Genomic DNA, 25,014 nt, shown 5'->3' on the forward strand with positions numbered 1-25,014 from the left:
TTAACCTTTTGTGTTTTTTGACAATTATTTATCACTGCGTTTCCAAAAACTTACCGCAAGCGATGTGCGTTAATAACGTTTAGAGCAAGCGTCGGGCTCTAATGAAAACTCCCCCGGGCAATAGGAACTATAGCAGTTAGCATCTATGAATGGGATAGTCCCCTGTTAGTTAGAGTAGACAAAAGCTATGCAGCTAACTACATTTAGCAAACAAGGGGATGGAAAACTAACGTTAACTAAATGTTCCAATATTCATGTTTAAATAAACACTGTTCGAAAACGTTTGATACTTGTACAAATGTGACTGCCAGCATTATCCCTTTCCAGTTTCCACTGCGTCGATGGTCTCGCCTACTGTCAATGGCTTCAAAACAACAATGACAGGTATAGTGGTAGCTAACTAGCTAGTTAGGTAACATCAACACCGTTCGACTAGCTAGCTAACGCCAAGATGGGTGTATTTATTTCCCAACAACGTATGGAAATCTAGTTTTGGGCCTGTGTAGCTCGCTATGCATGAATATATCCAGCAGTGAGAACATTTAAATAATGTCCAGGGAGAGGGAGTGACACGTCGGGTGATGGTGCTTGCTGAGCCCGATTATTCACAGGCCGTTTAATTATCTGTATTAAATCGAGACTATACCACATAAAGACTATCAAAAAAGAACAAATCTTTACCGTCATGCTGGGGCTGCCGGGCGGATCCCGAGGCCTGGTCGGCCATGGTTTCCAGGGGATGGAATTGCAATAACCGGCGCGGTGATGGAGGAAAGCTAGCTAGCTAGGCGTGTCCAAGAAAACAGCCTGCTTGAAAGTGCTTGCTACATGGAAGACAACGTCATTGGGGGAAACAGCACACTACGCATGTGTGAACACTACCACATAAATATCGGGGGTTTCCACTAGTTACCGCAGTCACAAATGGCTATATCCCAGATTATGCGTTATATTGACAATATACTCTAGTGGCCGCTCTAACAACGAAAATGCATTTATTCAAAAATGGAAGGCAGTCGGTAGGAGGCAAGATCAAGTGGGATCATGAGGGCAGATACGCGTGTGAACAACACACACACACACACAATGGGTTCCACTAGTTACCATAGCCACAAAATTGACATTTAGCTATAGTAAAAATTCCTGAAACAAAAATGTACTTTAAAAAAATTCAAGATTAGGGTTAGGCATAAAGTTAACCGTGTGGTTAGGTTTAAAATCATATTTTAAGAAGATACAATGTAGAAATAGGCGGGGTTTATGACTTTCTCAATTTTGCTAGGATGTCACGTGTCCTACTCGTATCAGTACACTCTTAACAATCAAAGCATTACGAAACTTCTATTTTATCAAATAAACCATATATTGAAGACCGAATGCATTTGACACCCCTGGCATAGAGCTTCCTATTGGCTGCTTCTGATCATTTCCAAGTGGGGAAACTCTTTTTCCGCATTCATATCATGTCGGAGTGATCGGAGGAACGTCTTGTCTACTTCAGAGGAACGATTTGGGCATTCACATGCTCAAAGCTTGGAAGGAACAAAATAACCATTCTCACCATTGACCACTGTGTTTGTTGCCATTTTTAGTGGTGCATGATGTCAAAGTTCAGCATGTGGGAAAGATCGGGGTCAAGAGATCATTCCCAATTTTCCTAGTCATAATTTCAGATTGGAGGGGCGTTCACATGCATTTTTCCCAGTAGGAAGGTCGTATTTACGAGTTGCCAAATTGACGTCAATGCGACATTTCCACAACGAGTCTGAGTTGTTTTGAACGCACCACCAGTCGAGAGATCACATCCTAGATGTCGTGATGCCATTCAGTATGTGGTGCTTTCACCCAAGACAATATTAATTTGACTCAAACTACTTGTTGAACTATCCATACAAACTAGCTAACAAATTAGATAATATTCTTCTCCCTCACCCATCCTCACACTCTGCATGGTCTCAACAGTTCAATAGGGTCTATAAAAGTATCTGAACCAGTGGAGCGGAATGATGGGTGGGGGAAGTAGCTGGGAGTTCCTTAAATATGATTGAGAGGAAATGAGTCGGCTGCAGATCTCAGAAATGCATTATGCCACCATAAGAGTTTCCCTATCTTCTGTACACAGCTTAGAAGTGAGAATATCATTGACCCACACAACCCTAGCTTTCAGCTGTTCGACTTTCCTTGTAAGGTAAGGCATATGCTATCATTTTGAGTGTATTCTATTGTCATAAGAACAAGAAAATGCTTCTTTGTATTCAAAATATTTTATTCTAGCGTACTATAAAACTGTGCTGACCATAGAACATTATTGTAAAATAAATACAATAGGTGATATTGTTATTATTTGATTAAAGTGTTGATAAAATAACTGAAATTACATAAGAATACACTACAGACGCAAGCTGAGGTTTATTTTGTATGATAATTACTGTTGGTGATGGTAGTTTATAATAAGATAATAAAGGACTAATTTATCATGTATGCTGAGATCTACTGTTAAAGTATAATAAATACATACAAATTTAACAATAGCCTACTCTGCAACATATATTGTATTGTGTATAAAAAATGATATTGTTGAAAGTTATTTAGACACATTGTTCTATAAAATGATATGCAGCTGTGAAAGGATGTTGTCTGATAAACTGAGGTAATTTACATCAAGCTCTGGTCACAGAGATAAGTGTGAATTAGTGCCATTTACCAGCTGTGTCTGTGGCAAACACGGTTAATGAGACATTTTAAAACTTAACATTCATTATAGTTAAAATGTCAATTTGTATTATATGTAAATTATCTCAATTATTTGTCAATTATATAATTAAGCATTAAGGCCCGAGGATTGTGTATATGGCCAATATACCACGACTAGGACTGTTCTTAGGCACGACGCAAAAGGGTTTTGTAATGATCATGTAAAGCTCCGGGTGTCGTGGGTGTGGAGTCAGACGCAGGAAACAGAGATGGCAATACTGTGCTCTTTAATGCACTCACGCAACACAGGGTGTTCCAAAACCAAATGCCCCAAACACGGGGACGAAAACAGTACAACAGAAACACGACCGGGAACAAACACGTTCCTCTAGTACATAACCGAAGGTCACAATAATTAATCGCGCACAAAGAACCAGGCGGGCCGGCTGTCTAATAAAGCCCAATTTACGACTCCCTAACAGGTGCTAACAATAAACATACAAGGAGGGGGAGGAAAAAACAATCAGTGGTAGCTAATAGGCCGGCGACGACGACCGCCGAGCGCCACCCGAACGGGAAAGGGAGCCACCCTCGGTCGGACTCGTGACAGATCAATTAGCCTTTTAAAATGATAACATTTTAAACACACTTGAATTAGCTAACAACGTGCAATTGGAACACAGGAGTGATGGTTGCTGATAATGGGCCTCTGTACGCCTATGTAGATATTCCATAAAAAAATATGCCGTTTTAAGTTACAATAGTCATTTACAACATTAACAATGTCTACACTGTATTTCTGATCAATTTGTTGTTATTATAATGGACAAAAAAAAGCTATTCTTTCAAAAACAGGGACATTTCTAAGTGACCTCAAACTTTTGAACGGTAGTGTATATGTAAGGGTGCTCAGGATTGCGTTTGACAGTCAAAAAAGCTGAAGAATCAGAGATGTCACAACAATATATTATGTAAAAATCTAATCACTTTTTGCCTTACACCTTTGATGTAGTACAATTGTCTGCTCATATACAGTGCAGTCTAAAATAACCACATGACCTGGTCAGCTCAGAAAAGGGGAAGTGACATGCCATGGAGATTCAGAACAAAACTTAAATGTTCAAAGTCCTCATGTTTCCAATAAAGCACTGAAAGCACTGAATTGAAAAGTTGAAATGCAGAACAATGTTGATTTACTTTCCTTGCAAAATATTTCAAGTAGCCATTTCTGTGGAATTCATGAGGTCCTCAAATTCATCTGAAGTTCATAATCAGTTACTTACATGTATATTTTGGCACTTTTGTTTGCAGTGGACTAGATCACCAATGGCACTTTTACGAGAGTTCTTGCTGTGGGTGGTTCTTGGAATGATTTTTGTATCCTTGGTAATAGGCCTCATCTTTGTCTTTATCAACAAGTGTATCTCCAAGAAAGGTATGTTTTTTCAATTATGCTATTACACTGAACAAAAATATAAATGCAACATGTAAAGTGTTGGTCCCATCTTTCATGAGCTGAAATAAAAGATCCCAGAAATGTTCCATACAAACAAAATGTTTATTTCTCTCAAATTTTGTGCACACATTTGTTTACATCCCTGTTAGTGAGCATTTCTCCTTTGCCAAGATAATCCATCCACCTGACAGGTGTGGCATATCAATAAGCTGATTAAACAGCATGCTCATTACCCAGGTGCACCTTGTGCTGTGGGCAATAAAAGGCTACTTTAAAATGTGCAGTTTTGTCACACAACACAATGCCACCACAGATGTCTCAAGTTGAGGGGAGCGCAATTGGCATGCTGACGACAGGAATGTCCACTAGAGCTGTTACCAATAATTTAATGTTAATTTCACTACAATAAGCCTCCTCCAACGTCATTTTAGAAAATGTGTCAGTACGTCCAAACGGCCTCACAACCGCAGACCACGTGTAACCACACCAGCCCAGGACCTCCACACCTGGCTTCTTCACCTGCATGATTGTCTGAGACCAGCCACCCGGACAGCTGATGAAATTGTGGGTTTGCACAATTATTCTTTAAAAAAAATGTTTTACCCCTTTTTCTCCCCAATTTCGTGAGATCAAATTGTTTTAGTAGCGGTTGAAAGTCATGCGTCCTCCGATACACAACCCAACTAAGCCGCACTGCTTCTTAACACAGCGCTTATCCAAATTGGAAGCCAGCCGCTCCAATGTGTCGGAGGAAACGCCGTGCACCTGGCAACCTTGGTTAGCGCGCACTGTGCCCGACCCGCCACAGGAGTCGCTGGTGCGCGATGAGGCAAGGACATCCCTACCGACCAAGCCCTCCCTAACCCGGACGACGCTAGGCCAATTGTGCGTCACCCCACGGGCCTCCCGGTCGCGGCCGGTAACGACAGAGCCTGGGCGCGAACCCAGAGTCTCTGATGGCACAGCTGGCGCGGCAGTACAGCGCCCATAACCACTGCGCCACCCGGGAGGCCGGGTTTGCACAAATTAAGAATTTCTGACTGTCAGACTGTCAGAAACCCTCTCAGGGAAGCTCATCTGCGCGCTTGTCATCCTCTTCAGGGTCTTGACCTGACTGCAGTTCGGTGTTGTAACCAACTACAGTGGGCAAATGCTCACCTTCGATGGCCATGGATGAATCCCTGTTTCAGCTGTACCAGGCCGATGGCAGACAGCGTGTCTGGCATCATGTGGGTGAGGAGTTTGCTGATGTCAACTTTGTGAACAAAGTGCCCCATGGTGGGAGTGGGGTTATGGTATGGGCAGGCATAAGCTACGGACAACGAACACAACTGCATTTTATCGATGACAATTTGAATGCACAGAGATATCGTGATAAGACCCATTGTCATGCCACTCATCCACCGCCATCAACTCATGTTTCAGCATGATAATGCACAGCCCCATGTAGCAAGGATCTGGACACAATTCCTGGAAGCTGAAAATGTCCAAGTTCTTCTATGGACTGCATACTCACTAGACATGTCACTAATTGAGCATGTTTGGGATGCTCTGGATTGACACGCACAACTGTGTGTTCCAGTTTACGCCAATATCCAGCAACTTCGCACATCCATTGAAGAGGAGTGGGACAACATTCCACAGGCCACAATCAACAGCCTGATCAACTCTATGTGAAGGAGATGTGTCATGCTGCTTGAGGCAAATGGTGGTCACACCAGATACTGACTGGTTTTCTGATCCATGCCACTACCTTTTCTTTAAGGTATCTGTGACCAACATATGCATACCAGTATTCCCCGTCACGTGAAAGCCATAGATTAGGGCCTAATCAATTTATTGCAATCGACTGATTTCCTTACATGAACTGTAACTCGTAAAAATCTTGAAATTGTTGCATGTTGGGTTTATATTTTTGTTCAGTGTACATTACTAAAAGCACTATTGTTAGAATTCCAGGTCCATTTTCATCACTACTTATATGAACAGTCTATTTAAAAGTCTGTGCATTGTCTCAACAACTATCATATTTTTTACAGCTGCTGAACAATACAATACAAATAGGCCAAGTCACACAATCCCTGAGTCTTATGCCCAGTAAGTCTCTTGCACTATTCCGTTTTCAGCTGATGAAAATGTAACCTACATTTTATTGACATTATATAGAGATTGGTTTTGTTGTTCATTAACACAATTAAAACCATACCTTTGGTCCTCCATTCCCCTCAAACCTTTAAATCAATATAGGGCCAGTTGTTTTAGGAATTCTCAGTAGTCCGGGGGAGGGAGAGGGTGCTTGTCAAAAGCATTTTCCAAGGTGGACACCTAATTTCTCAGGTTTCTCCCAATGCTTTCTCCCTTATCCAGGAGCAGCAAATATCATCCCAAAGATCTGGAGAATGATTTGCCTCCTTTACCACCCAGGACACAGTTTCTCACATCCTACCCCGGTAAGCATCAGGTTTCATGGGATGAGCATTGAAATGCAATCATGAGCACACAATGGGAGTAATATTACACAAGGATAAAGCTGTTGTGTATAACATTCACAATAGGAACCTTTAAGCCCACAGTAAGAAAACATATTTTGGGCAGCTTCAACTATCAATGTGTCTTTGCTTTCCAGAGATCAAAAACTGTGAGAACCTTGCAGAGCTACCCTACAATGTGAAAGTAGATAACGAGGCCCCTCCTCCGCCGTACCATCACACAGAGACAGAGGTGTGTCAGGACGTGTGTCATGACAGCATTTCAGAGGACTATGATGACATCGGAGCAGACTGTCAGAGTGAGGAGGACTATGATGATGTGGGATAAGGCCAGAGGCAACAGAGACTATACTAGACACTGTTGATATGAGCTATCTTTTTCAAAGTCTGTGCACATTGTCTCAACTATCATCTTTTTACAGCTGCTGAAAAATACAATACAAATTTGCCAAGTCACACAATGCCTGAGTATTATGCCCAGTAAGTGTCTTGCACTATTCAGTTGATGTAACTTAACATTTCAATGGATATTTATAGAGTGATTTCATTAACACAAAACCACCATTTTGGTCCTGTATTCCCCTCAAACCTTTTAATCAACAATATAGGGCCATTTGTTTTAGGGATTTTCAGTAATCCGGGGACGTGAGAGGGGGCTTGTCAAAAGAATTTTCCAAGGTGGACACCTAATTTATTGGGTTTCTCCCTTATCCAGGAGCAGCAAATATCATCCCAAAGATCTGAAGGATGATTTGACTTCTTTACCACCCAGGACACAGTTTCTCACATCCTACCCCGGTAAGCATCAGGTTTCATGGGATGAGCATTAAAATGCAATCATGAGCACACAATGGGAGTAATATTACACAAGGATAAAGCTGTTGTGTATAACATTCACAATAGGAACCTTTAAGCCCACAGTAAGAAAACATATTTTGGGCAGCTTCAACTATCAATGTGTCTTTGCTTTCCAGAGATCAAAAACTGTGAGAACCTTGCAGAGCTACCCTACAATGTGAAAGTAGATAACGAGGCCCCTCCTCCGCCGTACCATCACACAGAGACAGAGGTGTGTCAGGACGTGTGTCATGACAGCATTTCAGAGGACTATGATGACATCGGAGCAGACTGTCAGAGTGAGGAGGACTATGATGATGTGGGATAAGGCCAGAGGCAACAGAGCCTATTTTAAAGACACTGTGGTGGCACATAATGTATACTCCTGCTAGACCAAAATAGATGTTCTGTACAACTATCCTCATCTGATACAGCTTTAATGTTTACTAATTTATTTGGTAATGCTTTACTTCAGTCCTCTGCCAACTGGTATAGCTGCCTGGTATTTACCAAGAAGATCTCGTTACAATGTGTACTTTCTTACAACCAAGAATTCAACACAATTTAGTTGTGTTTCAGGGTATACTTTGTAATTGAAACTCTTATTGTGCTGTAGTTAGAAGGTATAGAAAAAAAAGAAGCTGTGTAGTTTCAATATGAATATTGACCATTGTGTACATTTTATACTCTATCTATATTTTAGGTTCTGACAGTTGAACTATGTTCATGAGGGATTTACAAGTTATATTCTTTAAGAATCAATTAGAATATAAAGTCCAAAATGGGTGTACCAATTGCAGATTGCCCCTTTGAACTGAAGTGTTCTGAAACCTTCCATACACTGCAATGTCTTCTACCAGAGGAGGGTAAGCAATGTATGCAGTTTGATTTGTTTGCAGTTACAGTAATAATTGTTTCTACAGTTGCAGTAATAATTGTTTCTACAGTTGCAATAAACTAAATGTGTGCTTTTATTCAATATGTAAGTTATGCAAGAGTTCACATTGTTGATGCCTAGTGCATCCAAGCACTCTTTTGGGACTGAAATCACATTAATGAAATAAATCAAATATGGAACGCCTTACAAAAACTGACAAAGAAAATATATCCAGCGATATATGCCACACGTTAATTATATATATTTATTGAAGTAAAATTTAAAAAAAACTCCAGATCTGAATTAATTCAGATTTTTGCCTCCGTTTCCCATATTGACAATATTCTCCCAGAGATAAAGCCAAACATCAACACAGCCAAAGGTTCCCCATCAAAAGTCCCTTGCTGTTGTTACGTCCTCATGTGGTCTTAAAGTGACAGTCTGGCTTATAGAATAGTTTGAGGGAGATGTAAGCCACACACCAATCTCAGAAAAGCTCTGGTTGGATACTGGCGTTCTCCATTCAGAACTAGAGAAATAAGTCAAGAAAAAAAGACCAAGTTTGTCCCTCTGTCTCGCTAAGGGAATGTCCATAATAAAGTGATCCTGTGGTGGGGGGCTAGGTTAACCCCCCAGGCGCTGTCCCTCTCCCCATGCAAACCCCCCTGGACGCTCCTCGGGAAGGGGGTTGTAGTTGGCATCTTCTTCTGGAGTGTCAAACAGCATCTTACTGTGGTAGAGACAAAATAACAGAGACAGGTTATATATACACACAAACCAAAACGAGGTACAATATGCTTAAGATACTTTTAATAATACAGTACCTTCAGAAAGTATTCACACCCCTGGACTTTTTCCAAATTTTATTGCATAACAAAGTGACATAACAATGGCTTAAATTGTAAACAGCATGGGTGGTGGTACTTGGATTATTATTTTTTGCCACTGGGAGAAAGTTATAAAAATTTACGGAAGCACTTCTCTAAGCGAGAGAAAGGTATATTATAAGCTATTTATGCTACCTTTTAAATTCTTGATCCTAATGATATAGGCCTAGGTGTAAAACAGCCGAGGTGATGGCGCAACGACCCTGGAAATGCATGGGTGGAAAGAGAGTTGGTTTGTGTGATCACGCTCTCCGTAGCCGATGTGAGTAAACACTCCACACTGCCCTTTCCCACCTGGACAAAAGGAACACCTATGTGAGAAAATGCTGTTCATTGACTACAGCTCAACGTTGAACAACATAGTATCCTCAAAGCTCATCACTAAGCTAAGGATCCTGGGACTAAACACCTCCCTCTGCAACTGGATCCTGGACTCCGGACGGGCCGCCCCCAGGTGGTAAGGGTAGGCAACAACACATCTGCTAACGCTGATCCTCAACACTGGGGCCCCCTCAGGGGTGTGTGCTTAGTCCCCTCCTGTACTCCTTGTTCACCCACGACTGCGTGGCCAAGCACGACTCCAACACCATCATTAAGTTTGCTGACGACAACAGTGGTAGGCCTGATCACCAACAAATTGAGACAGCCTACAGGGAGGTCGTCAGAGACCTGGCAGTGTGGTGCCGGGACAACAACCCCTCCCTCAATGTGAGCAAGACAAAGGGAACTGATCGTGGACTACAGGAAAAGGTGGGCCAAACAGGCCCCCATTAACATCGTCAGAACTGTAGTGGAGCGGGTTGAGAGTTCAGTTCCTTGGTGTCCACATCACCAAACTATCATGGTCCAAACACACCAAGACAGTTGTGAAGAGGGCACGACAACACCTTTTCCACCCTCAGGAGATTTGGCATGGGTCCCCAGAACCTCAAAAGGTTCTACACCTAGCAGCACCATCAAGAGCATGGTTGCAGCACCGCCTGGTATGGCAACTGCTCGGCATCTGACCGTAAGGCGCTACAGAGGGTAGTGCGTACAGCCCAGTACATCACTGGGGCCAAGATTCCTACTATCCAGGATAGAGGTCGACTGATTAATCAGGGCCGATTTCAACTGTATTTTTGGACACAGATTTTATTTAAATTTTAAACACGTTTATTTAATCTTTAACTAGGCAAATCAGTTAAGAACACATTCTTATTTTCAATGACGGCCTAGGAACGGTGGGTTAACTGCCTTGTCAGCTCGGGGGATTCAATCTTGCAACCTTACAGTTAACTAGTCCAATGCTCTAACCACCTGATTACATTGCACTCCACGAGGAGACGAGGCGAATGCACTAAGCCAAGGTAAGTTGCTAGCTAGCATTAAACGTATCTTGTAAAAAACAATCATAATCACTAGTTAACTACACATGGTTGATGATATTACTAGTTAATCTAGCGTGTCCTGCGTTGCATATAATCGATGTGGTGCGTATCGTTGCTCCAATGTGTACCTAACCATAAACATCATTGCCTTTCTTAAAATCAACACACAGTAGTATATATTTTTAAACCTGCATAGCATATTTAGCTAAAATAAATCCAGGTTAGCAGGCAATATTAACCAGGTGAAAATGTGTCAGTTCTCTTGCGTTCATTTCACGCAGAGTCAGTGTACATGCAACAGTTTGGGACGCCTAATTTGCCAGAATTTTACGTAATTATGACATAACATTGAAGGTTGTGCAATGTAACAGGAATATTTAGACTTATGGATGCCACCTGTTAGATAAAATATGGAACGGTTCCGTATTTCACTGTAAGAATAAACGTTTTGTTTTCGAGATGATAGTTTCCGGATCCTACCATATTAATGACCTAAAGCTGTGTGTTAGTCTTAATTATAACATAATATGATTTGATAGAGCAGTCTGACTGAGCGATGGTAGGCACCAGCAGGCTCGTAAGCATTCATTCAAACAGCACTTTCGTGCGTTTGCTAGTAGCTGTTTTTGACTTAAAGCCTATCTACTCCCGAGATTAGGCTCGTGTAACCAATGTGAAATGGCTAGCTAGTTAGCGGGGTGCGCACTAATAGCGTTTCAAACGTCACTCGCTCTGAGACTTGGAGTAGTTGTTCCCCTTGCTCTGCATGGGTAACGCTGCTTCGAGGTAGGCTGTTGTTGATGTGTTCCTGGTTCGAGCCCAGGTAGGACCGAGGAGAGGGACGGAATCTATACTGTTACACTGGCAATACTAAAGTGCCTATAAGAACATCCAATAGTCAAAGGTATATGAAATAAACAGTATAGAGAGAAATAGTCCTATAATAACTACAACCTAAAACTTCTTACCTTGGAATATTGAAGTCTCATGTTAAAAAGGAACCACCAGCTTTCATATGTTCTGAACAAGGAACTGAAACGTTAGCTTTCTTACATGGCACATATTGCACTTCTACTTTCTTCTCCTACACTTTGTTTTTGCATTATTTAAACCAAATTGCTTTTTTGGTTCTCCAATTATTCGGTATCGGCGTTGAAAAATCATAATCGGTCGACCTCTAATCCAGGACCTATATACTATGCAGTGTCAGAGGAAGGACCAAAAGTTGTCAAAGACACCAGTTTCCCAAGTCATAGGCAGTTCTCTATGCTATCGCATGGCAAGTGGTACCAGAGTGCCAAGTCTAGGACCAAAAGGCTCCTCAACAGCTTCTACCCCCAAGCCATATGACTGCTGAACAATTAATCTAATGGCCACCCGGACTATTTACATACACTTTGATTTTACACAGCTGCTAGTCGCTGGTTATCATCTATGCATAGTCACTTTACTCCTACCTATAATGTACAAAATAACTTGACTAACCTGTACCCCCTCACATTGATTCGGTACCAGTACCCCCTGTATATAGCCTCGTTATTGTGTTACTTTATTTAGGAAATCTTTTCTTAACTCTTTCTTGAACTGCATTGTTGGTTAAGGGCTTGTAAGTAAGCATTTCACAGTAAGGTCTACACCCGTTCTATTCGGAACATGTGACAAATACCATTTTATTTGATGTGTTGGGTACAGAGATGGGGTACTCATTTACAAATCATGTTAAACACCATTATTGCACACGGTGAGTCCATGCAACTTGTGACTTAAGCACATTTTCACTCCTAAACTTAGTCGTATGAAAAAGTTTGGGCACCCGAGGCTGCATAATAATTTACTCTGTCGTCACAGAAAATGACCAGTGGCATGCCATTCATTTTCTAATAAAAGCAGAGTACTGGGGTATTGTCCAGACAAAGATTTTTAGTGTAGCAATATTAAGTTGTATGAAATTAAAATCAGATGTGAAAAATAGGCTATGCAAAAATGTGGGCACCCTTGTCATTCTGTTGATTTGAATACCTGTAACTACTTAGCACTGATTAATTGGAGCACATAATTGGTTTGGTGAGCTCATTAAGCCTTGAACTTCATAGACAAGTGCATCCAATCACGAGAAAAGGTATTTAAGGCAGCCAATTGCAAGTTGTTCTCTTTGACTCTCCTCTGAAGGGTGGCAACATGGGGGCCTCAAAACGAACTCTCAAATGACCTGAAAACAAATAGTCCAACATTATAGTTTAGAGGAAGGCTACAAAAAGCTATCGCAGAGATTTAAGCTGTCAGTGTCCACTGTGAGGAAATGGAAGACCACAGGCACAGTTCTTGTTAAGGCCAGAAGTGGCAGGCCAAGTAAAATATCGGAGGCAAAGGCGAAGGATGGTGAGAACGGTCAAACAGCCCACAGACCACCTCCAAAGACCGACAACATCATCTTGCTGCAGATGGTGTCACTGTGCATCGTTCAACAATTCAGCGCACTTTGCACAAGGAGAAGCTGTATGGGAGAGGGATGCGGAAGAAGCCTTTTCTGCAAACGCACATTTGGACAAGCCAGCTTCATTTTGTAATAAGGTGCTGTGGACTGATGAAACAAAGATTGAGTTATTTGGTCATAACAAAGGACGTTATGCATGGTGGCAAAAGAACACAGCATTCCAAGAAAAACACTTGTAAAATTTGGTGGTGGTTCCATCATGCTGTGGGGCTGTGGCCAGTGCCAGTACTGGGAATCTTGTTAAAGTTGAGGGTCGCATGGATTCCACTCAATATCAGCAGATTCTTGGGAATAATGTTGAAGAATCAGTCACAAAGTTGAAGTTACGCCGGGGCTGGACATTTCAACAAGACAACGACCCAAAACACTGCTCAAATATCTACCCGGTCATTTATGCAGAGGAACAAGTACAAGGTTCTGGAATGGCCATGCCAGTCCCCAGATCTGAATGTCATTGAGAATCTGTGGGATGATTTGAAGCGGGCTGTCCATGCTCGGCAACCATCAAACCGAACTCAACTGGAGATGTTTTGTAAGGAGGAATTGTCCAAAATACCTTCATCCAGAATCCAGACACTCATTAGAGGCTATGGGAAGCGTCTAGAGGCTGTTATTTTAGCAAAAGGAGGCTCTACTAAATATGTGATTTTTCTATTGGGGTGCCCAATTTATGTCTAATTTTGTTTTGATGCATATTGCACTTTCTGTTAATCCAATAAACCTAATTTCACTACTGAAATATTACTGTGTCCATCAGTTATTTGATAGATCAAAATGAAATTGCTGATCCAAACACCCATCTATTTATAAATGGAAATCATGGAAATTGTCAGGGGTGCCCAAACTGTTTCATACAACTGTATTTAGTCTTGCCATAACAAAAGGGTTGAATACTTGAGTCAAGACATTTCAGCTTTTCATTTTTTATTAATTTGTAAACATTTCTAAAAACATAATGCCACAATCTCAATTTCATCCATTTTAAATTCAGGCTGTGACAAAATGTGGACAAAAATCAAGTGGTCTCCCTTGACTTTTTCCACACAAAAAAAAGTTTCTTATTCTAAAATGTATTAAATACATAATTTTACACAAAATACCACAATTATGAAGTTTAGACATGTTTGCTAATTTATCCAAAATAAACAGCTGAAATGTCTTGATTCAATACATATTCAACCCTTATGGCAAGCCTAAACAGGGGTAAAATGTTGCTTAACAAGTCACATAAGTTGCATAAGTATTCAGACCCTTTGCTATGAGATTCGAAATTGAGCCGAGGTGCATCCCGTTTCCAATGATCATCCTTGAGATGTTTACAACTTGGAGTCCACCTGTGGTAAATTCAATTGATTGGACATGATTTGGAAAGGCACTCACCTGTCTATACAAAAAGATCCCACAGTTGACAGTGCATCTCAGAGCAAAAACCAAGCCACGAGGTCGAAGGACTAGTCCGTAGAGCTCAGACAGGATTGTGTCGAGGCACAGATCTGGGAAAGGGTACCAAAAAATGTCTGCAGCATTGAAGGTCCCCAAGAACACAGTGGCCTCCATCATTCTGAAATGGAAGACGTTTGGAACCACCAAGACTCGTCCTAGAGTTGGCCGCCCGGCCAAACTGAGCAATCGGTGGAGAAAGGCCCTGGTCAGGAAGGTGACCAAGAACCCAATGGTCACTCTGACAGAGTTCCAGAGTTCCTCTGTGGATATCAGAGAAGCTCCCAGAAGGACAATCATCTCTGCAGCACTCCACCAATCAGGCCTTTATGGTAAAGTGGAATGACAGAAGACACTCCTAAGTAAAAGGCATATGACATCCCATTTGGAGTTTGCCAAATGGCACCTAAAGGACTCTCAGACCATGAGAAACAAGATTCTCTGGTCTGATGAAGCCAAGCGTCACGTCTGGAGGAAATCTGGCACCATCCCTACGGTGAAGCAGTCAGGACAGAGCAAATTACAGTAAAAGCCTTGAAGTCCTGAGCACTCTGAGGCAGGTTCTCAGAATGGGATGAAGGTTCACCTTCCAACAGGACAAGCAGAAGTGGCTTCGGGAGAAGTCTGAATGTCATTGAGTGGCCCAGCCAGAGCCCGGACTTGAACCCGATCGAACATCTCTGGAGAGACCCGAAAATAGCTGTGCAGAGTCGCTCCACATCCAACCTGAGAGAGCTTGAGAAGATCTGCAGAGAAGAATGGGAGACACTCCACAAATACAGGTGTGCCAAGCTTGTAGTGTCATACCCAAAGAGACTCAAAGCTGTAATCACTGTCAAAGACGCTTCAACAAAGTACTGCGTAAAGGGTCTGAATACTTACGTAAATGTGATATTTCAGTTTCTAAAAACCTGTTTTTGCTTTGTCATTTTAGGGTATTGTGTGTAGATTGATGAGGAAGTAAAACAATTTAAATCAATTTCAGAATAAGGCTGTAACATAAAATGTGGAAAACGTCAAGGGGTCTGAATACTTTCCAAATGCACTGTATGTTGCTCATTAGGGCTGGGAATTGCCATGGACCTCACGATATTATCACGATACTTAGGTGCCAATACAATTTGTATCACGATTCTATACTGTGATTTTGTTGTGTTTTGAAATTCCAAACATTTTGCTCACCATGTCTGCTGCAGAGAGAGCATGAGAAATTAGTTTTGATCAGTCATGGAAATAAAAAGGGCTGAAAACATGTTGGCTCACTATTTAAAAATAAGATTTATTACAAATCAATACTTGGAGTGAAAGTATCAATACTTCATCGTCCAATCGTCCAAAATAATCATCCAAATAATATTGCGACATGTACCTATCAATTTTTTTCCCCCATCGCTATTGCTGATCTGATAAATGAATGGTATATTTCTACTTTTAGCTATTGATGTGCCTTTCCTTTTCTAGAATCATCATACCAATTTTTATGGCCTTTTCCAAGGACAGCTTACCTTAAGACCATGCCAAAACATTGGTTATCATCAAATCAAATGTATTTATATAGCCCTTCGCACATCAGCTGATATCTCAAAGTGCTGTACAGAAACCCAGCCTAAAACCCCAAACAGCAAGCAATGCAGGTGTAGAAGCATTGTTAATGTTGGCAATATCCATATAAGAATAACTACTCTAACATGCCCCCTGTCTCTCCAGCAACATCACCATCTCTCAGCAGACTCATGGCCTAAACACTGCAGTTTCAAACGTAAGACAATAATACATTCATTCCTGGACTGTACTAGAACCATATCAGACTTATAAATGGCCAAACTTACAGAAAAAAAGGAGTCTTGAGCCATCTGCCACCACCTGGCTGGTTTGGGAATACATCCTCAAGAAAGAAGTAGACATGACCCACAGCAATACCTTAGGGAAGGGAGTACATTGACCAGTTAATTCACTAGGGATGTGACTACATCAGTATCGCAATATTCTTTCCATGGCAAAAATGAAAAGACAAAGCAAATCAAACTCTTTGGTGCTTTAAAAAACTGCTGTATGTAAAATATTGTGTGCTATAGCTTGGGAAATAAATAAATGTGACTCTGGATGACAACATTAGGGCTGTTTTCCTGAAGGAGTGAAATCCACTGTGTTTTTTTTCCTTGCCACGATACTTACGAGTATCGCAATACTGGTATCGTACCGGTCCCACTCCTCAATGGTCAATAAGGCAATGCCCTTTTGGATCTTAAAGCCATTAATAACATTGATGTATTACAGAAATTATTCATGGTGGTTAGGGTGACTGGTACCTAGTAAATCCACAATGATGGAGTTCCCCAGCAGCAGAGAGAACCCCATGAGCACCCACGGGAGAAAGGGCGCCTGAAAGTTCAGCAGACCAAAGAAGTTCATGCGAACATTGGGGTTGCGCCTGCTCCACACGTACACCAGCATGATGGTGAAGGCTTGGCCCAAGAACACCAGACTCACAAAGGTGCCAAATATCTATGTGCTTACTGAGAAAAAAAAAGTTATTGGTGGATTGAATTGGCATACAGTGGGTGTTTTGCAGTCCATAAAGTCAGAATTATTTTAGTTGATTTTCTCTTTACTTAGGTTGTTGCTATTAACTGCAGCCAACCAGTTAATGATAATTATGACAACTAGCCTAAACACAGCTGAAAAGAAATCAGCGGGCAAGGTGTGTGACTGTTTCTCAAGAGCTTCTCATAAGGGCACCTGTAGATATTTAATGTACACACATGCAGCATTGTACAACAGTAGGCCCAAGTAAGAGCTCAATCAGAAGCTTGCTAAGAATGTGACAAATAAATGAAGTCTATGTGGTATTGAACATGTCTTGACTCCTGCAGTATCAACTAAGACCATGACAGTAACAGAACAAGGATACAGTCATCAAAAGGCCACCAAAGAGGAACATAAAGACAAAGTCAGCGGTGCGGCCCCTGAAAGAGCCCTCCTCCAGCATACGACAGTATCGGTACCTGGAAGCCAACAGTTAAGGAAATCTGGCAAGTGCAAAGCAAACACAACCTATAATTAGACAGATGCATCATGATTACAAATTGATGAAACATGGCTAGTCTTGTTCAAGACAAGCATTTTATGAGTAGCATAGTGCTTCCAATCAAAGGGGAAGAAAAAAAATATGCAAACATCAATTTCACAAGTAAACTCAGAGCAAGACATGTGCAGCGGAAAAAGGATACAAAAAAATCATATTGAAAAGGAAGTTGAAGCCAACTGGACCGAAAAATAAAAAGTTGGTTATGAGTCTCCATACCTACAAGACAGAACAGAGAAATCAGTCAACCTTGCATCTCATAGTTAAAAAAATAAATAACTGCTACATTTACACAAAAGGCCTCAAATTAAAAACTCTAAACAAAAATAATCATACATGATACAGTAGCTAAACAGCAGATGATTGCATGTACTCACCTGATAATTCCTTAGTATCAAATCAGGATTGAAGTATAGTTGGAAAGGTGTGATGAGTTCTAATTGCTGAGGGTGGGAGCAAAGAAAACATCAATCAGTAGTTCACCTGGTCTGATTATACACCTTGTCTGAAAATTCAAAGTAAAGTCAACCATGAACCACCAATCTTGGAATTATTGACATTCCTTTTCATAGCAGTTAATAAACTGCAACTTTATGGTTAGCATGCTGAGGTTAACTAAGGTCAAAAGTAGCTACCAGTTTGTACACCTGATGTGATAGCCATGTTTCCTGAAAGCCCTATACAAAAACTGCCATAGATTTTTCTGCTAACCCGTAGTCGCCGATAAATGTTTTACTGAATCTAGAACTAAGAAAGTATCTTAGAAAAATCTCAAGTTGTAGGTGGCTCTACAAAAACTCAAAGATATTAAATCCAAGTTTCAGAGTGAGGAGTTCCCTCGTCATTTTAGCTGCCAGTAGATGACAGCGCACCACACAGTGTGTCCAAAACAAATATCTACACACATTCAAGAGGCATCTCTCAAAACATGGATTTAATATCTCTTGAGTTTTCAGATTTTTGTAGACCCACCTGCACACTGACATTTCAAGACACTTTTTTCGAGGAATCGTGAATAAAGAAAGTCAATTGCCAAGAACAAGGTAGTTGAAAAATCTATGGTGGCGTTTTGTATAGTAGGGCCCTATAGAATCTGTTGCAGAGAACGCGGACAGAATCACGGAATCCAAACATTAAAACGGAATTCAACAATATATATATGTTTAATTGCTATTGAATTTAGTAGGAAATCAATTACACGTATTGAACTTATTAAAAAATGCATTAACTTGCCCAAATTAATCATAAGACAAGAACAAAGTGTCATTGTTTAAGGGCATGTAGTAAGCATTTCACGGTATTCACGGTAACATGAATTCATGTTGAATTCGGCTTGTGACAAATAAAAGTTGATTTGATATGCATCAGTGATTCGTATTTTCGGCACGAGAATGCCCTTGTCTGTGTGTGTGGTACGCGCGTACTGTATGTCTACACTTCGTGTAGCTGTTCGCGATGATGCTTATGATAACCTTCTGGTAGAGATGGAAAGGCTTTCCCAAAAACCTTCAATTAAATGCTAACTACAAAATAGCCTATGCCTACCCGGTAGAATGATATGATTTGCATACTTCGCACTTACAATAGCCAGGAAATTCCAACTCGTTACGTTTGTTTACTTTTTTAAATGTATTTTTATTTGACCTTTATTTAACCAGGCAAGTCAGTTAAGAACAAATTCTTATTTTCAATGACGGCCTAGGAACAGTGGGTTAACTGTCTGTTCAGGGGCAGAACGACAGATTTGTACCTTGTCAGCTCGGGGCTACCCTTCCGCTACTGAGCTGCACTAGGGTCGGAACGCCATCAGGGTTAAATTAATACGCCATGGAGGAGGCGGAAAACGTACCTCGATGCAGCAATGGGATATGCCTCGGTACTCCAAATTTGACCTTTATCCAAACTGATAATTTGAGAAGATTGAAATACTGCTAGTTTATCTGGAAAAATGCCCTTCTCATCCTCATGCCAGCTAGCAGTAGACACCGCAGCCATTTTGGAATGACAGTGTAAGCCAATCAATTGTCTTAATTGTTGTTCAATTAAACGTTTTCAAACCCATATCTTGCGCCGGCTCCACAGTGTCTTAATCTAACCATGATGGCGCTTCGACCCCAGTGCAGTGTATAGACCTTTCATGTAACGCACAATTAAGACATATCTGGCGTACAAAATGGTAGTTAGGTAAAAGGTAGGCAATAACAGGGATTTTTATGCCACTGAAATCGTTGGGCGGGCCAAAAAATGTAACAATTTTTTAAAAATTATGTTAAGGCATTGGAGATGGAAAAACGCTTTCAGTGTTAACTTAAAACCAGCTATAAAAGTATGTAGAAAAGATAATGGACGTTCAGTGCATTCAGAAATATTCAGAACCCTTCCCCACAGTCATGTTACAAGCCTTATTCTAAAATGAATTAAATTAAAAATCCTCAACACAATACCCCATAAAGACAAATTGAAATTGAGCTCAGGTGTATCTCATTTCCATTGATCCTTGAGAGGTTTTTAAAACCTGATTGGAGTCCACCTGTGGTAAATTGAATTGATTGGACATGATTTGGAAAGGCACTCACCTGTCTATACAAAAAGGTCCCACAGTTGACAGTACATCTCAGAGCAAAAACTAAGCCATGAGGTTGAAGGAATTGCCCGTAGAGTTCAGACAGGATTGTGTCGAGGCACAGATCTGGGAAAGGGGACCAAAAAATGTCTGCAGCATTGAAGGTCCCCAAGAACACAGTGGCCTCCATCGTTCTGAAATGGAAGAAGTTTGGAACCACCAAGACTCGTCCTAGAGTTGGCCGCACGGCCAAACTGAGCAATCGGGGGAGAAGGGCCCTGGTCAGGGAGGTGACCAAGAACCCAATGGTCACTCTGAAAGAGCTCCAGAATTCCTCTGTGGAGATGGGAGAATCTTCCAGAAGGACAATCTTCTCTGCAGCACTCCACCAAATCAGGCCTTTATGGTAGAGTGGCCCGACGGAAGCCACTCCTCTGTAAAAAGGCACGACAGCCCTCTTGGAGGACTCTCAGACCAGGAGAATGAATGAAACGGATTAAGCCAAGATTGAACTCAGTGGCCTGAATACCAAGCGTCACGTCTGGAGGAAACCTGGCACTATCCCTACAGTGAAGCATGGTGGTGGCTGCGTCATGCTGTGGGGATGTTTTTCAGCGGCAGGAACTGGGAGACTAGTCAGGATCAAGGAAAAGATGAACGGAACAAAGTACAGAGATCCTTGATGAAAACCTGCTCCAGAGCGCTCAGGACCTCAGACTGGAGCGACGGTTCATCTTCCAACAGGACAATAACCATAAGCACACAGCCAAGACAATGCAGGAGTGCCTTCAGGACCAGTCTCTGAATGTTCTTGACTGGCCCAGCCAGAGCTCGGACTTGAACCCGATCGAACATCTCTGGAGAGACCTGAAAACCGCTGTGCAGCGACGCTTCCCTTCCAACCTTAAGAGGATCTGCAGAGAAGAGTGGGTGAAACTCCCCAAATACAAGTGTGCCAAGCTTGTAACGTCATACCCAAGACTCAAGGCTGTTATATATATATATATATATATATATATGAGGGAAAACTATTTGATCCCCTGCTGATTTTGTACGTTTGCCCACTGACAAATCCGTCTATAATTTTATCCGTCTATAATTTTAATGGTAGGTTTATTTGAAGGGGGTCAAATACTTATTTCCCTCATTAAAATGCAAATCAATTTATAACATTTTTGACATGCTTTTGTTATTCTCTCACTGTTCAAATAAACCTACCATTAAAATTATAGACTGATCATTTCTTTGTCAGTGGGCAAACATACAAAATCAGCAGGGGATCAAATACTTTTTCCCCCTCACTGTGTGTGTGTGTGTATATATATTTTTACCCATTTTCGTGGTATCCAATTGGTAGTTAGTCTCGTCCCATCGCTGCAACTCCCGTACGGACTCGTGCATCCGCCGAAACAACCCAGATAAGTCGCACTGCTTCTTGACAATGCCTGCTTAACCCAGAAGCCAGCCGCACCAATGTGTTGGAGGAAACACCATACACCTGGTGACCGTGTCAGCGTGCACTGCACCCGACCCGCCACAGGAGTCTCTAGTGCACGATGGGACAAGGACAACCCTGCCGGCCAAACCCTCCCCTAACCCGGACGAGGCTGGGCCAATTGTGCGCCACCCCATGGGTCCTCGAACCCAGAATCTCTAGTGGCACAGCTAAAACTGCGATGCAGTGCCTTAGACCACCGTGCCACTCGGGAGGCCATGTAAATGCAATTTCTGTTTTTTTAATATGCTTACCTGTTTTTGCTATGTCATTATGGGGTATTGTGTGTAGACTGATGAGAATAATAAAAAAAAAAATGTAACCCATTTTAGAATAAGTCTAACGTAACAAAATGTGGAAAAAGTTAAGGTTCTTAATAGTTCCCGAATGCACTGTAGTGAGGAGAGCCTCATTCTGGTCCAGTCACTTTTTCAGTGTGTTAAATTGTCCTTTTTTTTGCAGGTCATCAAATGTATTTTTACTCACATTTCACAATCTGACAATGGTAGGCAACTGTAGGCTTTCAATTAGAATGTACTTTTTTTTGTTCATGGTTTTAGGTCAATCGGGCTCCCAAGTGGTGCAGCGGTCTTAGGCAGTGCATCTCAGTGCAAGAGTCCCTGGTTCGAATCCAGACTGTATCACATCTGGCTGTGACTGGGAGTCCCATAGGGTGGCACACAATTGGCCCAGCGTCGTCCGGGATTGGTCGGGGCAGGCTGTCATTGTAAATAAGAATTTGTTCTTAACCAACTTTCCTAGTTAAATAAAAATAACTTCTAAGATTTACTGAACTAATTAAGGTTTCCTTTATGTGAACAGAGCCAAATGATCCGCCTCACAGAAAAGACACGGAATGTTCATCACTAGAAGCAAGTTGTCGGGTCGGGATAACAGTCTGGTGGGTTGACAGAAATACTTTCACAAAAACCTTCAATTGAATGTTAACTGCAAAGTAGGCTTACCTGGCATTAGTCTATGATGAGAAAGTATATCATTTGTATATATTATTTGCAAACTTTGCCATGAAATGAGCAGAAGCCGTACTAGACTGGCACATTTGAAAGCACACAAGATGTGCAATTAAAGAGTAATTACACTCAAATGAAAATGTGCTCATTTTATTCGACCCCCCTCATTGTTTCATTATGAACAATTCTAATTTTGAGAGTGAAGCACCCCTCAAATCTAAAAACAGATCAAATAAAACTAAGATAACAATTTGGGAAAATATAACAGAATGGGGGAAAACAATTACAGATTTTATAGAGCCCCCATTATAGTTGTTTCATTAACCATTATTTTACCAGGTATATTGACAAACAGTGCACTCCTTTCTCTTGTACACTAAAGACATGAAGAGTTGCAGGGGAGTGAAGAGAACAATATGCCTTTTGAAAGAAAATAAATGAGTAGCTCAAGACGTGTTTCATTTTTTAAAAGTATAATTCATGCTAGAAAAAGGTTGGAGACCTGCGCTAGTTACTGACCCTTGCAAATTTGATCAATTCTATCAAGGTCGGTGACAGCCTAACTACATTCCAAACAAGAACGTTAATTTGGCGACACTAACACAGCTGTCTACAGTAGCTAATTGACGTACACTGTTGGGATGTAATCTTTAGTCCACGCAGGTATCAAACGTTTAATTTCGCAACGAAAACTAAAGTTTCTATTGGACAAATCCAGGTAGGTCCCTCCCCGTTTGGTTCCTAGTGTTTTGCCAACGAGACGGCGTTAGCTACCAGCTAACCTTAGCAGACTGACATCCACGGCCAAGCCCTTACCCCATCTACATTGCCAACAAGAACGTGTTTCAGATTAAATTAAAATATCTTACCACAGCAGCGGTAGTCAGGACACAGGCAGTTGTGTATGCCCGAGTCACAAAAGGAATCTGTAAATATTCCTGTTGAACAGTCTGATAAGCCATTTTGGCACAACTGAACGCTTCCGGCACTTTCTTGACACGTCATCACAGGGTGTGATAAAGGGGAGTTTCTGTGAGTTTCTGTTATCTGTCATTGGTTTGTTTATTTTGTTTGAGCGAACCACAAACCTGTCAATCATATGGTAGAACAAACGATGGCAATATTTGATTGGTCCGCGTATGTCTCTACAGCGAATAGGATGAAGGGGGAGTGAGATTTTGTATACATGAGACCGCCTTTTCTTTCATGTATTTTTCATCCATGAAGAAGTTCGTTGTTGTCTTTTTCAACACCTTTTCTGTTTCTTTCTCTGCTTCCTTTCGTTATATTTCATCGCCACACCCACAAGGTGGGCTTTCACCCTCTCCTTATTTTTCCTCACTTCTACCATTCTCTCTGCTGTTTTAGCTCTGAGCGGCTCTTTTACTTTGTTCTTATCCAACATCTCTCCATCTTTCTTTCCTCTCCTTTTTCTCCTGCTTTGCCCTGTCTCTCTGGGCACTTCTAGTTTCCATACCTTTACATTGATGGATCACCCCCCCCCCCCCCCCCCCCCCATCAATCTACACACAATACCCCATAATGACAAAGCAAAAAATAGTTTAAATAAATACAGTGCCTTGCGAAAGTATTCGGCCCCCTTGAACTTTGCGACCTTTTGCCACATTTCAGGCTTCAAACATAAAGATATAAAACTGTATTTTCTTGTGAAGAATCAACAACAAGTGGGACACAATCATGAAGTGGAATGACATTTATTGGATATTTCAAACTTTTTTAACAAATCAAAAACTGAAAAATTGGGCGTGCAAAATTATTCAGCCTCTTTACTTTCAGTGCAGCAAACTCTCTCCAGAAGTTCAGTGAGGATCTCTGAATGATCCAATGTTGACCTAAATGACTAATGATGATAAATACAATCCACCTGTGTGTAATCAAGTCTCCGTATAAATGCACCTGCACTGTGATAGTCTCAGAGGTCCGTTAAAAGCGCAGAGAGCATCATGAAGAACAAGGAACACACCAGGCAGGTCCGAGATACTGTTGTGAAGAAGTTAAAAGCCGGATTTGGATACAAAAAGATTTCCCAAGCTTTAAACATCCCAAGGAGCACTGTGCAAGCGATAATATTGAAATGGAAGGAGTATCAGACCACTGCAAATCTACCAAGACCTGGCCGTCCCTCTAAACTTTCAGCTCATACAAGGAGAAGACTGATCAGAGATGCAGCCAAGAGGCCCATGATCACTCTGGATGAACTGCAGAGATCTACAGCTGAGGTGGGAGACTCTGTCCATAGGACAACAATCAGTCGTATATTGCACAAATCTGGCCTTTATGGAAGAGTGGCAAGAAGAAAGCCATTTCTTAAAGATATCCATAAAAAGTGTCATTT

General features: G+C 41.4%; 3 protein-coding genes across 5 annotated transcripts in view; 1 reads left to right on the forward strand and 2 right to left on the reverse strand.

Annotated features, from left to right (window-relative positions):
* Positions 1 to 834, reverse strand: part of LOC139418189 (rab GTPase-binding effector protein 1-like) — a 26,125-nt gene extending 25,291 nt beyond the window's left edge. For both annotated transcript variants that reach the window (XR_011635283.1, XM_071167452.1), the window contains exon 1: positions 682 to 834. Coding sequence is in view for 1 of the 2 variants with exons in the window: in XM_071167452.1 (XP_071023553.1) it covers positions 682 to 727 (46 nt within the window). In the remaining variant the exon portion in view is untranslated. The remainder of the gene's footprint in view (positions 1 to 681) is intronic.
* LOC139418191 (uncharacterized) overlaps positions 1 to 8,455 on the forward strand; it is a 13,757-nt gene extending 5,302 nt beyond the window's left edge. The window contains exons 1-8 of one of the 2 annotated variants that reach the window (XM_071167455.1): positions 2,071 to 2,188; positions 4,006 to 4,129; positions 6,190 to 6,247; positions 6,518 to 6,600; positions 6,777 to 6,938; positions 7,062 to 7,119; positions 7,355 to 7,437; positions 7,614 to 8,455. In XM_071167455.1, coding sequence (XP_071023556.1) covers positions 4,021 to 4,129; positions 6,190 to 6,247; positions 6,518 to 6,600; positions 6,777 to 6,938; positions 7,062 to 7,119; positions 7,355 to 7,437; positions 7,614 to 7,804 — 744 coding nt within the window. In that variant the 5' untranslated portion in view covers positions 2,071 to 2,188; positions 4,006 to 4,020 and the 3' untranslated portion in view covers positions 7,805 to 8,455. Of the gene's footprint in view, positions 1 to 2,070; positions 2,189 to 4,005; positions 4,130 to 6,189; positions 6,248 to 6,487; positions 6,601 to 6,776; positions 6,939 to 7,061; positions 7,120 to 7,354; positions 7,438 to 7,613 lie in introns of those variants that run through there. The other variant, XM_071167454.1, reaches the window with a different exon arrangement.
* Positions 8,456 to 8,604: 149 nt separating this feature from the next.
* LOC139418192 (derlin-2-like) lies at positions 8,605 to 23,655 on the reverse strand. Its single transcript, XM_071167456.1, has 7 exons — positions 23,528 to 23,655; positions 18,007 to 18,072; positions 17,775 to 17,848; positions 17,456 to 17,549; positions 16,854 to 17,049; positions 16,374 to 16,464; positions 8,605 to 9,083 (listed from the first exon to the last, which is right to left on the reverse strand). The coding sequence occupies exons 1-7, from the start codon at positions 23,618 to 23,620 to the stop codon at positions 8,978 to 8,980; spliced, it is 720 nt and encodes a 239-aa protein (XP_071023557.1). The 5' UTR covers positions 23,621 to 23,655; the 3' UTR covers positions 8,605 to 8,977.
* Positions 23,656 to 25,014: the final 1,359 nt, after the last annotated feature.

The sequence above is a fragment of the Oncorhynchus clarkii genome, chromosome 10, assembly GCF_045791955.1.
Source record: "Oncorhynchus clarkii lewisi isolate Uvic-CL-2024 chromosome 10, UVic_Ocla_1.0, whole genome shotgun sequence".
Classification (NCBI taxonomy): Eukaryota; Metazoa; Chordata; class Actinopteri; order Salmoniformes; family Salmonidae; genus Oncorhynchus; species Oncorhynchus clarkii.